Raw genomic sequence first — 15,268 nt, 5'->3', positions numbered from 1 at the left:
AAAACGTTTCAGATGGATGGTCCGCGGCCAAATACATTCTGCGGGTCCTCGACACAAAAACGTTTGACAACCACTGACATAGAGTGCTGAACAATAAGGATGTGAGACCAGAACAGCAGCAGTCAGAGGTCAGATGAATGAATTAGCAGTAAAGCCGTCATTAGTAGACCAGTCCAGAGGCACATACACACAACGCTTACAAAGTCTAACTTTAGTAAAGCAACAGAGAGCCCATTACGCCCCTGCTAGGAAGGCTAGGCTATGCCTGAAAAGACACATTTAACTTGCATGATTCAACATTTAGATATATGATATTCAACCATGCTAGACTCATTGAAAACACACGTCCCTGCTTGTGTTGACCGATATTGTCCTTCTAATGCGTGAGGGGGCTATGCTTTTTAAAATTACTTTTTTTAAAACATTTTTAAACACAGCCTCCTCAGGCATTAGAAGGACAACAAAGTCATGAAGAAGGCCCTGAAATTCTTCTACTGGGCTCCCACTCAGAGCATTCTGACGGGGGCTATCACGAGAACAGCTCCTCCCGGGCCCATGGAGCCCTGCACAGGGTGGTCCGCATAAGGACAAACAGCAATGGACTGTTTGTGTCGCCGGGGTCGGACAAACACCTGCTCTGTCACACTATTTACCTTTTTTAGTTTTTGCTTTTACCCTCAGGTTATCAGAGCTTTGAACAATGACCCATCTGCCAGGTCTGTCTTTAATATATAGAGATAGATACACAGACAGACAGACAGACATATGTCCCTTTCCCACACATTATCCATAACACTGATGGATATTAAAAAATCCACTGTCCACTCTCCACTCTCCACATGGCGCTGTACCAGATCAGAAACATCCACAGAACCACTGAAAACAAGGAGTGCCTGTGGTGAACAAGCATGCTGGAAACCACATTTTGACTTTGAGTGGGAAAAGCACTATAGACAGACAGCCAGACAGATAGCCAGCCAGATACTTAGTCAGACAGACAGACAGACAGACAGACAGACAGACAGACAGACAGACAGACAGACAGACAGACAGACAGGCAGGCAGGCAGGCAGGCAGGCAGGCAGACAGACAGACAGACAGACACTTAGTCAGACAGACAACAGGACAGACAGACAGACAACAGGACAGACAGACAGCCAGACAGACAGAGTTATCGTGGGCATGTAGAGGCTTCATGCGCGCGTGTTGCCGTGGTTACTTCCATGACTTTAGTATGTTATGAGCGGACGCAAAACGGGTGGTGGGGGGTTGGGGGGGGCGTCGGTGACCAAGCCATGACCATGATGCTGCTTGACGATGATGATGATGAGGAAGCCATGACGCGTTGAGAAGGGAAGACAGCAAGGAAGGAGGGAAGGAAGCAAGGCAGGAAGGAAAGGAAGGCAGAAAGCCTCACCAGGTCGTCCCATGCACCCATGGACAGTAAAGCCCTGGCCCTGTAGTGCCAGCAGGAGATGGCGGCCAGCATGGAGCTGGCAAAGTCCTCCTCTACCTGTTCGTCCTGCATCATCAACATCATGTCCTCGGTGTCACTGCCGTCTGCCGGCTCAGTGTCCCCTCGAGTGTCCTCCTCCGTCCCCTCCGTCCCCTCCGTCCGTGTCCCCTCCTCCTCCTCTTCTTCTTCTTCGTTGTCGCTGGCGCTCAGGTGTTCCGGAGAGTTTGGGCGGCCTTCGTCGTCCGAGTTGTTATGCACAACCTCAGCCTCGCATCGTTCGTGGGGGGCGGCGTCGGGGCCCCCCAGGGGGGCGTCGGAGGAGCCCCCGTCCCCCGGCAGAGAACCCTCGCTGTCGGCGTGCTGGGGGGGGCACACTCGCGGTGTCACTTCAGTGGGATTTTGATGGGCTTTAACTATAATGAGCCCTTTGGATAATGGAACCTTTTATTCGATACGTTTTTCTTTTTTCCGCCCTTCAAGTGGATATCGTCTCTGTCAGGCGGAAACCTCCTGTGTCCAAAACGTACTTACTTACTTTTCCGGATTCAAATAAAATAATAGCTAAAGTAAAATAGCTAAAGTAGATCTGCTACTTTTGATACTTTTGTGTGACACTGTAGTTTGATCAAGTAGGGAGCTAACTTACGAAAATAAATAAATAAATAAATATGGAGATAAAAGGTTTCTGCCCGACAGCGATGATATATGTTCCTCTGTGCGAACCTTACTTTCTCGGTGCCATGTGGATTTTTTGTACCTTATGTCTATAATCATGCACACACCTGCCACTAAGTGGACCTACCTACAGTATATGTTACAACACCTAATACTTAACCTGCATCTCATGGATTAAAGCAAAATAAAATCTCACAACGTTGTCAGGCCCAAGTCCTACACAGTCCCACACACACACACACACACACACACACACACACACACACACACTCCAGTGCTGTGTTTCATAAACAATTAGCACAATATATAGAATTATGATGTTTTTGTAGCCATACAGCCAGCCAGTTGAATAAATTGCAGATTGTGAGCTATTTGCGGTGCACAGCACTGGCACACAACTACTGTATGAATGAATCAAGCGTAACTCTATAACCTCAACCCCTAAACCTAACCTCTAAATGTCTAATCCTGACCATAACCCCAACCTGAATCCTTTCCTAATTGTAATCCTAACTCTTAAACCACTCTTAACCAACCAACCAACCAACCATAAACAGCCATTTATGTTGCGAGGACCAGGAAAAGTGTCCTCATAATGTCTATTTCCCAAATCTTACTATATACTTGTGGGAACACAAAAACACACACACACACACACACACACACACACACACACACACACACACACACACACACACACACACACACACACACACACACACACACACACACACACACACACACACACACACACACAGTGGAGTCTTACCTTCAGCACAGCTGCAGAGGGAAACATAAACAGGATTAATGCAGACACATACAAATACTATAGTTTAATATTCAGTACAACACACCATCATCTGTCAAAACATCTGACAGTACTCCTAGTGAGTAGTGTGATGTAACAGAACTTCTACGAATAATTGGCCAAACACTAAGATATTTATGATAATATGACATTAGTATTTAAAAAACATAATGTAATATAAAATGCCCTGGTATTTTCTTTCTTCTTCGAAACCATGAAAAATGAGCTTTCATCGTGATACTGGTAAATAGGAACTTAAAGTATAACTACGTTAGTTCCATTGAGCCAATCCGCAACACAATTAACTGATTGAAATAAACATGCTCTGAAAATATGCACGCGGGCCACCGATCTGACCACTGAAATCTAAAAATGACACAGATGCGTTCCCGGATTTAATGGGTTGTTACGTTCCACATAGTTTGGTTTTGTTGTCTGGGATTCCTGTGTGTTCCTCCCCCTGTCTCTCCTTCCCTCTGTCACTCACTACAGGTCTCATCAGCTGTCAATCATCCTGTTACCTGGCCCCACCCTCATCCAATCACCACCATCTGCTGTCTATAAAAGGCTGGGTCCCATCTTGGCTCATTCTCTCTCAACCATTTCCTGTTTGTAGCCCTGTCTGTGTGTAGCCTTGTTTGTAGCCCGCCATATATGTTCCCAGAGCAAACTTTTGTCATGTAGTGTCTGTTCTCCTACATGTAATCTACTTAGTATATGCTACTGCCTTGGGACAGGAAAGACAGAGGCCTCTATACATAGACATCACGTAGGCAGAACCTTTGTTAAGCACACTAGGTAAGGGGTGTTTGCCACCTATGTATTTTTGCACTGGTAGAGTAGGTAGGCAGGCTTTTGTTTTCACTATACTACTGAGTTAGTTAGTTAGTCTGTCTTTTGTTTCCCTAGCTGCTTTTGTTATTTTGGCAACACCCGTGTCCCCTGGTAGTGGCTTACTTGTTTTATGCCCTGTGCATTATGGTTATGTAAGTATTGTAAATATTATTCTGCTTAAGAGTAAAAGCACACCGCACCTTTTGCTCAAACCATTGTTTCGTCTCCATTATTTGCACACCTTTGCTCAACAACCCGTTTTCTATCATTACTGTATGTTACAAACTCCACCCTAGACCCTAAAGGGTTTCGTAACATGGGTTAATGTACTTTATAATCATACATGTTGGAGTTTCATTACCGTTGCTGTTCTTCACCGTCTGTGTGTTTGGTTCTGCAAAAGCAAGAACATTTACATGCAGATCATTTCAACTGTAAATACATAATAAATGCATCATAAATGAAGTGAACAGTAACATCTTTGCATGGCTCATCACGGGCACATATAGCATTGTGTGGTAAGCTAAAGTAGTGGTTCTCAAACTTTTTCATGTCAAGGACCCCCAAAAATGTATTTGGCCGCAGACCCCCATCTCAAAATATTCCAGGGACCCCTGGAATATTTGAGTTACAAATGTTCGCTTTAAAAAACATATATTCAAATTTTAAAATGTTCACGACTTTTCAAAAGTAGCAGATCTACAAGCTCATAGCGCGGCACTGAGTGCCGCGTTATGAGCTTGTATATCTGCTATTTTGAATAGCCAAAGTATAAAATAAAAATTACTGTGACACTATATTAACTAATTTCGCTGGGGACCCCCTGGTACCCCCCACAAGGACCCCTGGGGGTCTCCGGACCCCACTTTGAGAACTAATGAGCTACTGTAAAGCGATGAGACAGGAGTTGTTTGTACCTGAGAGTGGGCGTGGTCGTGGGCCCTCGTCTGACTGACAGGAAAGGGTTTTCTTCAGCCTGTCGGGGCTGTAGCGATACCTGGACCGATCTGAACGCAAAACACAAAAACAACGTTTATCTTGTAACATTTATTTCATGACATCGATTTTTATATACCTGGATATATAAATAACAACCTGCTCCAAAACATTGTTCATATTTATCCGTCTTGGAAAATGTGCAATTCAGCTTCTCTTCAACTTTTTCACAATTAAAACTAATATCTAATTGCTGTTGGGCAATAACCCCGTATCTCCATGTTTCCACTTTTCATGTTTTGTTTTGTTTTCTTCTCCAAATATTAATAGCCTACTTGGTTGTACAAGAGCATCACGCACAAGTATCAAAAAGTGACACGTTCAGAGCTTGTAGATCTCCTATGTTTGCCATTTCTGAAAAACGTCTCGCTAGAAGAGATTTCATGAAATCTTGTCTAGCGAGTGAATGCCCCGGCGGGGCGCATTCAAGACAATCACGTTGCATAGTGTTCTGTCACTATGAACATCAGACCTAAAAAAAAACACAAAAAAAAAGCTATTAAAATACATGATTTAGCGCACTGGTTTTTAGCTGTGGTGGACCCGGGATGAAGTTATGACATTTTTCTACTGTACCACTCATCCTAGGATATCATAACATCATAGAAAAGGTACGAAAACCGTGGGGCAAAATTCCCCTTTAAGTGTGTGTGTGTCTGTTCTATAAATATTGAATATAAAAAAATAACTAAAATTGGATCCATGGGAACAATATCTTTTCAAACAATATCTGTGCTTGTACTGAAAACCATAATTTACAATTTAGGCATTTAGCAGATGCTCTTAATCCATCTTACAGTAAGTAAGGACAACACAAGGTAATATATCAAATGCATAGAAATAGTAATCTACTAATAAACTAATACATAAGTAAACCAAGAAACTATCACCAGTCTAACAGTAAATTGAAACTATAGGATGCCAGGTCAACAATGATTACTATCATATCATTGTTGGCATCTGTCTACATAACATGCTATTTCTTGCATTTTATCCTTTGCATAAGCCTGCAAGGTCATCGAGGCTACGGCCAGCGCTACGGCAAGTGCTACGGGCTAAGGTGGAGTCTAAAGAGGTGAGTCTTCAGATTACGCGGGAAGATTGGGAGTGAGTCTGCAGTTCTAATTGCAATGAGGAGTTCATTCCACAGTTTGGGAGCCAGAAGGGAGAAGAGTCTGGGACGTGTGGAGTGTTGTCCAGGACGTTTTAGGGAAGGTTCTAGGGTTTGTAGGGTTGGATCAGGCTTTGAAGACACGGGGGTGCCATACCTTTGGTTGCTTTGTAGGCCAACATCAGTGTTTTGTACTGTTTTGTGCGGGCAGTAACTGGGGGCCAATGGAGGGAGTGGAGAAGGGGGGAGACATGTGAAAATTGTGGCTGGTTGAAGACCAAGCGTGCTGCGGCATTCTGGATCAATTGGAGAGGCTTAAGTGCATAGGCCAGTAATGAGAGTTACAATGGTCAAGTTTTGATATGTCTGGATAAGGAGCTGGACTGACTCCTGGGTGAGGACGGGTCTGATCCTTCGAATGTTATAGAGTGTAAACAATATCATCATCATCCTGTCTGATGTATGCAATATGATGATCAACACATATCAATACTTACATACTGAGTCCATTTCTAAGATGGCCTCCTTTGCCTGAAACAAAAAGAGTTAAAAGAGTTGTAAGTTATCAGTGTTGGGCAGTAAAGAATTAATAATAATATATTACTGTAATATTATTACTTTTCCCAGTAACGAGTAAAGTAAGGTATTATTCTGCCAAAAGAGTAATATTATACCACATTACTACGACAAAAAAGGCCTTGTTACTCGTTACTGATGACGAGCGTCATTTATTTTGCTCAGTCATTCATTTAATATGTATTCTCTCCGTCTCTGGTAGAGGCAAGTTGTCGCATCATGCAAAAATAGAGCAGATCTACAAGCTATCAACCTACGTCAACAGAGATGCTTTTTAGCTTGCAGATCAGTTCTTTTTAGCACGCAGCCTGCGCACAGTTATGACGTAGCGTATGACCTGTATGCGACCGCCGTGTTGTGTATTTCTACGCCGTTTTTTAACTTCAAAAAGCTCTCAAGCTTCTATTTCGAGGCACGGAATTTACTTATAAGATATCGTTCGGATAGAATTTAGTTGTTTAACTTCATATATGTGGTCAATTAATCATGACAGAGCCTATTTAAAAATACAAATTCAGAGAACCGGCATTGGCAGGCAGTAACACGCATTGTATCCGAATAAAGCAACCTATTTTCGGCATGGCCTTTTCAGAAGTCCCCCTGCGTCACTTGTCTGGTGGTCGGGGAAACGAACTGCTGATGAGGAGAGGAAACAGTGTTCCTCTCCTCTCCTCTTCTCTCTTCTATATCATTGGTTCTCAAAGTGGGGTCCGGGGACCCCGAGGGGTCCTTGAGGGAGTTCCAGGGGGTCCCCAGCTAAATGATAGATTAGGCACCAAATGGACCCTTATGGGTCTGTAACTCAGAGAGTGTACAAATGGAACCAAATGGACCCGTGTACAAATGGAACCAAATGGACCTGTTAGGGTCCATTTGGTTCCATTTGTACACTCTCAGAGTTAAATTGACATAGATTTTACAATATAAATTGCGGTCCAAGTGATAGAAATGCCATTAAATGGGGGTCTGTAGCCCTAATGCATGTCAAACTGGTGATCCTTGAAATTAAAATGGTTGAGAATCACTGCTAGAGCCGTAAAAAATCTTCTCTTATGGGGGTCCTTGGCATATCTTTTGAAATGGGGGTCCGCGGGCTAATAAGTGTCAATTTGGGGGTCCTTGACATGAAAAAGTTTGAGAACCACTTTGGCTAATTAATATTGACTAGTGTAAGATATGTTGAAAAGGTTAAGAAATGTTCAAAAAGTTTACTTTATTGTTTCAGTTTTTTTTTTCAGATTGATGTTGTTCCTGTAACATTTTTTGTTCCAATTCCAAATATGGAATTTGCAGCAGCAAAATACTTAAAAGGATTCAGTTCTAAAAGGCAAAAAACTGTACACGTCTTTTCTTTTGCGGGGGGTCACGGGGAAAGTAATATAAAGTAATACGTAATATATTACTCTTGATTCCAAGTAATAAGTAATATAATATTATTACTTTTCAAATGAGTAATACGTAATAAGTAACATATTATTCTCCTAAGTAATATTGCCCAACACTGTAAGTTATATAGTTTGGTTAAAACAAACACATTTTTTGGTTAAAAGATTGAAGGTCTATATTGTGATAGTAATTATTACTATAGTGTTTGTTCAGTAACAGTGTTAAATAGCTCTATATAGTGATAGTAATCATTACTATAGAGTGTTTGTTCAGTAACAGTGTTAAATAGCTCGATATAGTGATAGTAATCATTACTATAGAGTGTTTGTTCAGTAACAGGAGTCTCCATGTCTCTCCAGCTCTTTAGTAAACACAAAATAACATTTCAGGTTGGTATACCGATTTTATCCAATCAGGAGAGAGAAACCATTTATTAGCTTCATTTTTATATTGTTCCAGTTCCAATTGTGTCTGCTCATGTCTTTGTGTCATCACTTCCAATGTAACTTCGTCAATCTGTATCCTGCATGATACAGGTGTATACACCATACAGTAGTACCTTCTGAGGTATGATGGCGTGGTGGTTTTCCAGAAGGAGTCGTTTGATGTGATGAGTCCACAGTTTCTTCTCCTCCACTGTCCTCGCCTGAACACGACAAACACACACACATCATTACACACACATTACGAACACAAAACACATCATTACACACATCATCGGCCCCTCACTCTAAAACGTGCGTACTGTATACCAGAAAGGATGGCAAATGGTTTTCCATCGCAGAAACAATGTTGTAACGTGAAATCTAATATCAAGCAGTTGAAATTGAGTAATTTAAAACAATCTATCTTATCATGCTTAACTCATATCTTATCATGCTTAACTCACACGTCAATGACGTGTTTTGTTTTTGTGTTTTTATTTATTTATATATATATATATATATATATAATTTTGACACAGAACGAGGAGATAACGTGATCCAAAGATGTACTGCTCCATTCAATTCCTGGTTAAAGTATTTGGGAAATATTCTGTATCTCGGCTCCTGTGTTTTACTATGTATTTTTGGCGAAACATTCTATTTTCAACGGCGTATAACAAGCGAACTGGAGGTCGCCATGACTTTTTTTTTTTACAGAAGCACAGTGAAACCCTCTGTGATTAGCAACTATCAGGGGATCCATCATACTGGAGATAAATATTCTGTGACTACTTGAAAAGGTAAGCATTCTGGGCTTTATTTATTTATTTTCAAGCGTGAATTCTGCACTCGGATCCACTGATCAAGGCTGGTTTCAATACTCCATTTATAAATGAGGCCTAATTACACTGTCTGATGGGCTGTGTGTGAGTGTGTGAGTGTGTGTGTGTGTGTGTGTGTGTGTGTGTGTGTGTGTGTGTGTGTGTGTGTGTGTGTGTGTGTGTGTGTGTGTGTGTGTGTGTGTGTGTGTGTGTGTTACCTGTACAGTAGTGGGTTGTTTGGGGTGTTTATAGTGAGTGACACTGAAGCACAGAGAATCCTTAGAGCTCTCCATCAACATCAGAGTGGAGCACTGCAACACACACACATACACACTGTAACATACATACTATACTGTAAATACACAATGTAACACACACACACACACACACACACACACACACACACACACACACACACACACACACACACACACACACACACACACACACACTGTAACACACATACTGTACGGTAAATACACACTGTAACACACACACGCATACACACACACACACACACACACACACACACACACACACACACACACACACACACACACACACACACACCTGTAAATCAGGAATAACTCATATCTCTAATCCCTAAACCTGACTTGTCTAGCATAGTGTGTGTGTGTGTGTGTGTGTGTGTGTGTGTGTGTGTGTGTGTGTGTGTGTGGCAATACACACACACACACACACACACACACACACACACACACACACACACACACACACACACACACACGCACGCACACGCACACAGCTATAACACTATAGAGTCTGAAGAGGTGAGTGCTAGGGGGTGAGGTGGAGTCAAAAGAGGTGAGACGTTAGAGTGTTATCTCTATAGGACAGACATTGCTATAGTTCTCACAGACTGACCGATATGTGTGACTTGTAGACGTAGTGGTCTCCACGGCGCTTGGTGATGAGCAGCACGCGCTCAAACAGGAAGAGGGTGCGCTCGTTTTTGGCCCGGTGCACCTTGAAGGTTCCCTCCAGCACCAGCTCTCCATAGGTGGTCAGGTCTGCACCCTTCCAGTTCAACAGCAGAGACTGCACCTCCTGGTGGCCAAACACAGTATCACACCTTTAAATGTCATTCAATTAGCGTGTTTGCGTGTGTGTGTGTGTGTGTGTGTGTTAGCCAGACTTATATCACTGCGTAGATATTAGTCTGGAATCTCTGTATGGAACCTGCATTTCCAAGGGGCGAATAAAAAAAAAGGCCTCTGGTGATGAACCCGACCCATATTTGCACACTGGGCCCTGATTGGTCCCTCACTTCGGAGGGAGTGAAATCCAATCACAACTGAGCGGTGCCAGACTAAATCTGCCGAGGGCACTTTTGTTTTTGCGATGGCAGATTCATCTGGTTTCCAGGCTGTGTGTGTGTGTGTGTGTGTGTGTGTGTGTGTGTGTGTGTGTGTGTGTGTGTGTGTGTGTGTGTGTGTGTGTGTGTGTATGTGTGTGCGCGTGCGCGTGTGTGTGCACGTGCGTACGTACCTGCAGTCTAACAGAGTGTTCATGCTTCCTCTTCATGTCATTAATGTACCAGGCCACCCCCGTCATGGTGAAGATAGCCTCCTGCACCACCTCATAGCCTTCCTCCTCCTCTGGGTCAAAGTGCTTCGCTATCTCCTACAAACACACACACAAACAAATCTAATAAACACATACAACACAGTACAGTAGTTCTTTCTGCACATTTCCATCGGGGTTGCCACATCTGTTTCCATCTGCTTCTGTTTTCTGCAGCTTCCTCTGTCACTCCAGCCACCTGCCTGTCCTCTCTCCACCGCATCCATAAACCTCCTCTTTGACCTTCCTCTTCTCCTCTTGCCTGGCAGCTCCATCTTCAGCCTCTTTCTCTCAATGTAGCCCCCATCTATCCTCTGCACATGTCCAAACCATCTATCTATCTATCTATCTATCTATCTATCTATCCAATCCATCCATCTATCCAATCCATCCATTCATCCATCTATCCTCAGCACATGCCCAAGCCTCTGTTGTTGCCAGACCCAAGGGGTCGGCCTACATGAGGCTTTGTCCCTATTTCGTCCACACATGGGCATAAAAGTCTGTCCATCTTTTGTCCCTCTTTCGTCCATACATGGGCATGAAAAGGACCTCTGAATTTCGTCATAAAAGGGCATAAAAGGGAATTTATTCTGGGTCTGGCAGAACCAGGTCTCCTGGTCTTGTTTTATATAGATCTATAAATTCATACATATTCTGCACCATTCTCACATACTTCTTGACGTCCATTAGGCCTGCCACAATCATTACGTAATCGTCTAATTGCAATATTATTTGAGATAATCGCAAATTATTTTGCATAATCATCATAATTGTTTCCATGCTGGAAAAAAATCATACATTTTCAAATATGAGAAAAGTAGTAATAGCAGATCTAGTACAAGCTTACAACGCGTCACGAAGTGACGCGTTGTAAGCTTGTAGATCTGCTATTCTTGCACAATTTTACATTTGTTTTGAAAGTATAAAATTATTAAATGTCTTTTCTTTGTATATTTAAGTCATTTGTAATATCTGCCCAGTGCAATATTTGATTACGAAGCCTAAAAGGCAAAACAGAAATGTTATTTTTATTCATATTTTCAAGGCCAAAAACACAATCTAATCGTTAATCGCAATTATTAATTATTGCTATGACAATTAATCATCTAATTAAATTTGGTAATCGAGACAGGCCTAGACGTCCACAATGCAACACGATACTTCCTCTCTTCACACCCTATCATGTGCTTTCTCTAGGTCCACAAAACACACAGTACAGCACTGTCATTGCTAATTATTATGTGAATCTAATATTACCTGCAGTAGTAAGTGGTACTTGAGGATCCTCTGGACGGGTTTGAGGAGGTAGGAGCCCAGAGGGAGAGAGCGTTTCAACGTGGCCTGACGCTCCCGGAAGAACTTAGCCAGAGATTTATTCCTCATGCATTCTGTCAGGGCAGCCACGGAACTATGGACAGACAGACAGACAGACAGACAGACAGACAGACAGACAGACAGACAGACAGACAGAAAGTCATTTCTATCTTCAGCACTAGAGGGAGTATCTTTGGTACTTTGTAGAGGAGGTCTTCTCCGCTCTACCCAAGTAAAAAATGCCTGACAATGCGGTTTGGGTCTGTGTTTTATTACAGTCATCGGCGGGTTGGTTCAGATTCTATTAGTTCGAGTCATGGCCATGGGTCTGTTTATCATTATGTGTAATACCTGAGTGGAGAGAAAAGCATGAAGTGCTGTGTGATGATTAAGCTGAGGGGGGTTGAGCTGCACAAATATGTCAGTTTTTCAACGTTTCAGAGTTTCACCACATCATAATTTAACTCAAAGATCAAAGGTGCGAACACTGTAAGCGATCGTGGATTCCAATACAAATATCTTATTGCAGGCTGCTACCTAGCTCCTAGATTCCATTATGGAGTAGTCTACGCCTGGCATTTACTGGTAGAATGGCATTCTTGATAGCAATTGTAATTATTAGGTTTGTTGGTTCCATATAATACCCGACAGTCAGTTCTGTAATATCTCAAATCGAATCTCGGACCAAATTTCACAGGTGCATTTTGGTCCCATGATCTATGGAATCTCTTCCATGAACAAATAGAGCTTTGGGAGTAAATCCGAATGAGGTGATGAATGATGTGAACCCGTGCTTATGCACTGGCCTGGGATCAGTAGAACTTACTTAGGGTAGTTGGTGCAGTACTGTGTGTAGATGTCAAAGTCCTCCGTCTGCAACGAGAGACACAGGAGTTCATCACAACCACGTCCACTAATAGTGGTTATTAATCCAGTTTACTGTCCAAAGAATGTGTCTTGGTAATGTAGGTTTCCCACATGACACACATTAGTGTAGTGTGGTGGGGAAAACAATCATACTGTATAGAGTCATTGTGGTATTGATTATACTTAATGTACTTGTCAATTAGTCAGATAAGTATTGTAGTGAGATGCAGCTGTCACCATATCTCTCTCCAGGGTGGTGAGATTATCACCTGTACTTCCTGGTTGAGAGTACAGTTCCTCTCACCCAGAAGCTTTCACCTCCATCTATGTTCAACTGTCCTTCTGTATGTATTGGTCAGCTAGAATAACAAAGCCATGTAAGGACTGACCGGCTGTTCTTGTGTGACTCTGAGGAGGTATGAAATACTGTGTAAAACGTGTACTCTCGGCTGACGCCAAAGGTCTCTCCATGTGTGATGTGCTCCGAAAATAAAAGATAAAGGCTGACTCCTGGCATGCGGTGGTTCTTCCTCTGTCTCTGAACAACCTCTTCGTAACGTTTAACAAATAAAATGGTACAACAGAGCATAGAATTATATAACAGAGTTAATTCATTTTCAGTTTGGACTGTCTGACCTTCATGACGAAGCAGCGGGCCACGGCGACCGGGTCGTTGTCACAGAGATCCAATGACTGGAGCAGCTCACTGCAACACACAGCACACAGCCAATCAGAGAGTGTCGGACGGACAATAAAATAATAATAATCATTTATTATCTCATTTGTTATTAAAGTGGCACTAACGTTTTAACGGAAATAATGTATGGTAGAGTATGTTAATACAATATAATTGGGGTGGTTGTATTTTGTCTCCCTGCTCTTCTATTGAGACGGTTAGATCGTGTCAAAGTTCATGTCTAACCTAGACTAAATGTTTGACCTGATGGTCAACATTCAATTTATCCCCCGAGCAAGCAGGCAGGCTCTATTAGCTCAATGGTAAACATGACAGCACTTGTGCAGAAAACCGTTTTCAAATAAGGGGTAGAAGAGGAAAGTTACATAGTGCAGCTTTGAATGTCTTATTCGAACCTGTTAGCCTAAAATATCACATTTTGTTATTAACCTGCTGTAGCCTAGGGATATTTCTCATGTTATTTCAACAGGCTTAAAAACACATCTAGCAGGAAAAGAGACAAAGAGAGAGAGAATTACATCAGAAAGTCTACTATCAGGGTAGGCTTACATTGTTGCTTTTAAAACAAACTTGCAAAATGGATTCTTACTGGATTCTGTACTTGAACTTGCATTCTTGTTGGATTTAGTGTTGTTTTTGGAGTTTATAAACGTATTCTTGATATAGTTTTGCTGTTGTTAATCTTGTTTTCTTATGTTTTTAATGTATATTCTTCATTCACCCTTAACTAAAGGAATGTTTTTCATACACAAATTCTCCTCGTATTGAAGACAACATGAGGTGAGTAAACTATAGAAATAAAGTAATTTATTGGGTAATTCGAGCGCTTTCTCCACACGGCCATTTGACGAAAGCCAGACTTTAAAAACGCGCACATGGAGCCTGCCAGTCACAATGTGATACACCGTCTCAAGTCGTGGGACACGTGAGAAGTCATGATAATTTGGGAAAATCCTGCACAAAGTGGGACGACTCTATTCGACTCTATTCTAATCACTCTATTTCACTATTTGATATGACAGTTCACAGTCAAGCTTTCAACCTGGTGACCTGTTCTTTAGCATGTCATATAAATTCATACACATGAAAGGAAACTATTATGCAAAAATAATTGCAATTGTCTCAAATAATTGCAATCAGGCAATTATGTAATAATGGCAGTGGTGTAAAGTAACTAAGTACATTTACTCAAGTACTGTACTTACAGTAAGTACAATTTTGAGGAACTTTTACTTTGCTGGAGTATTTCCAATTTTCAGTACTTTTACTTCTACTCCACTGCATCTCAGAGGCATTATTGTACTTTTACTCCACTACAATTATTTGAAAGATGTAGTTACTCGCTACTTTACAGATATACATATATGACATTATAAAACATATATTAACCACTTCAGCCCTATTTTATACATAGGCTATTTTTTAATATTTTAGTACTTTTACTTTTGGTACTTTAAGTACATTTTGATACCAATACTTTTGTACTTTTACTGAAGTCAATTTTGACAGAGTACTTGTACATTACAGTATTGATACTTTTACTTAAGTAAAACATTTGAGTACTTTTTCCAACACTGAATAATGGTGACAGGCCCTACATTTCAGTGCAGCTTTTAGTGGTTAATTTACACTCAACAATAACTGATATTACGAAAATCATCACCATCGTACTACAGAGCATACATGAGGCTTCAAGTAGAAGTGTCAAACATTAG

The 15,268-nt window shown here is 41.6% G+C and overlaps 2 protein-coding genes across 2 annotated transcripts in view; one reads left to right on the top strand and one right to left on the bottom strand.

Moving 5' to 3' along the window:
• Nucleotides 1–15,268, top strand: part of LOC311063456 (protein NLRC3-like) — a 621,663-nt gene that overhangs the window by 214,369 nt on the left and 392,026 nt on the right. The gene's annotated exons all lie outside the window — the stretch shown is intronic.
• The window catches only part of LOC311063772 (pleckstrin homology domain-containing family G member 3-like), a 70,751-nt gene that overhangs the window by 9,983 nt on the left and 45,500 nt on the right, over nt 1–15,268 (bottom strand). Inside the window, exons 7-18 of the mRNA XM_084083373.1 lie at nt 13,493–13,562; nt 12,816–12,862; nt 11,933–12,083; nt 10,598–10,732; nt 9,974–10,156; nt 9,307–9,399; nt 8,402–8,488; nt 6,378–6,411; nt 4,691–4,780; nt 4,117–4,167; nt 2,901–2,911; nt 1,418–1,816 (exon numbers count right to left, since the gene is read on the bottom strand). Of these exons, the coding sequence (XP_083939499.1) occupies nt 1,418–1,816; nt 2,901–2,911; nt 4,117–4,167; nt 4,691–4,780; nt 6,378–6,411; nt 8,402–8,488; nt 9,307–9,399; nt 9,974–10,156; nt 10,598–10,732; nt 11,933–12,083; nt 12,816–12,862; nt 13,493–13,562 (1,351 nt within the window). The remainder of the gene's footprint in view (nt 1–1,417; nt 1,817–2,900; nt 2,912–4,116; nt 4,168–4,690; nt 4,781–6,377; nt 6,412–8,401; nt 8,489–9,306; nt 9,400–9,973; nt 10,157–10,597; nt 10,733–11,932; nt 12,084–12,815; nt 12,863–13,492; nt 13,563–15,268) is intronic.

Source organism: Gymnoscopelus microlampas (assembly GCF_963454915.1).
Source record: "Gymnoscopelus microlampas genome assembly, chromosome: 16".
Classification (NCBI taxonomy): Eukaryota; Metazoa; Chordata; class Actinopteri; order Myctophiformes; family Myctophidae; genus Gymnoscopelus; species Gymnoscopelus microlampas.
This window is presented reverse-complemented; position numbering and strand designations above follow the sequence as displayed.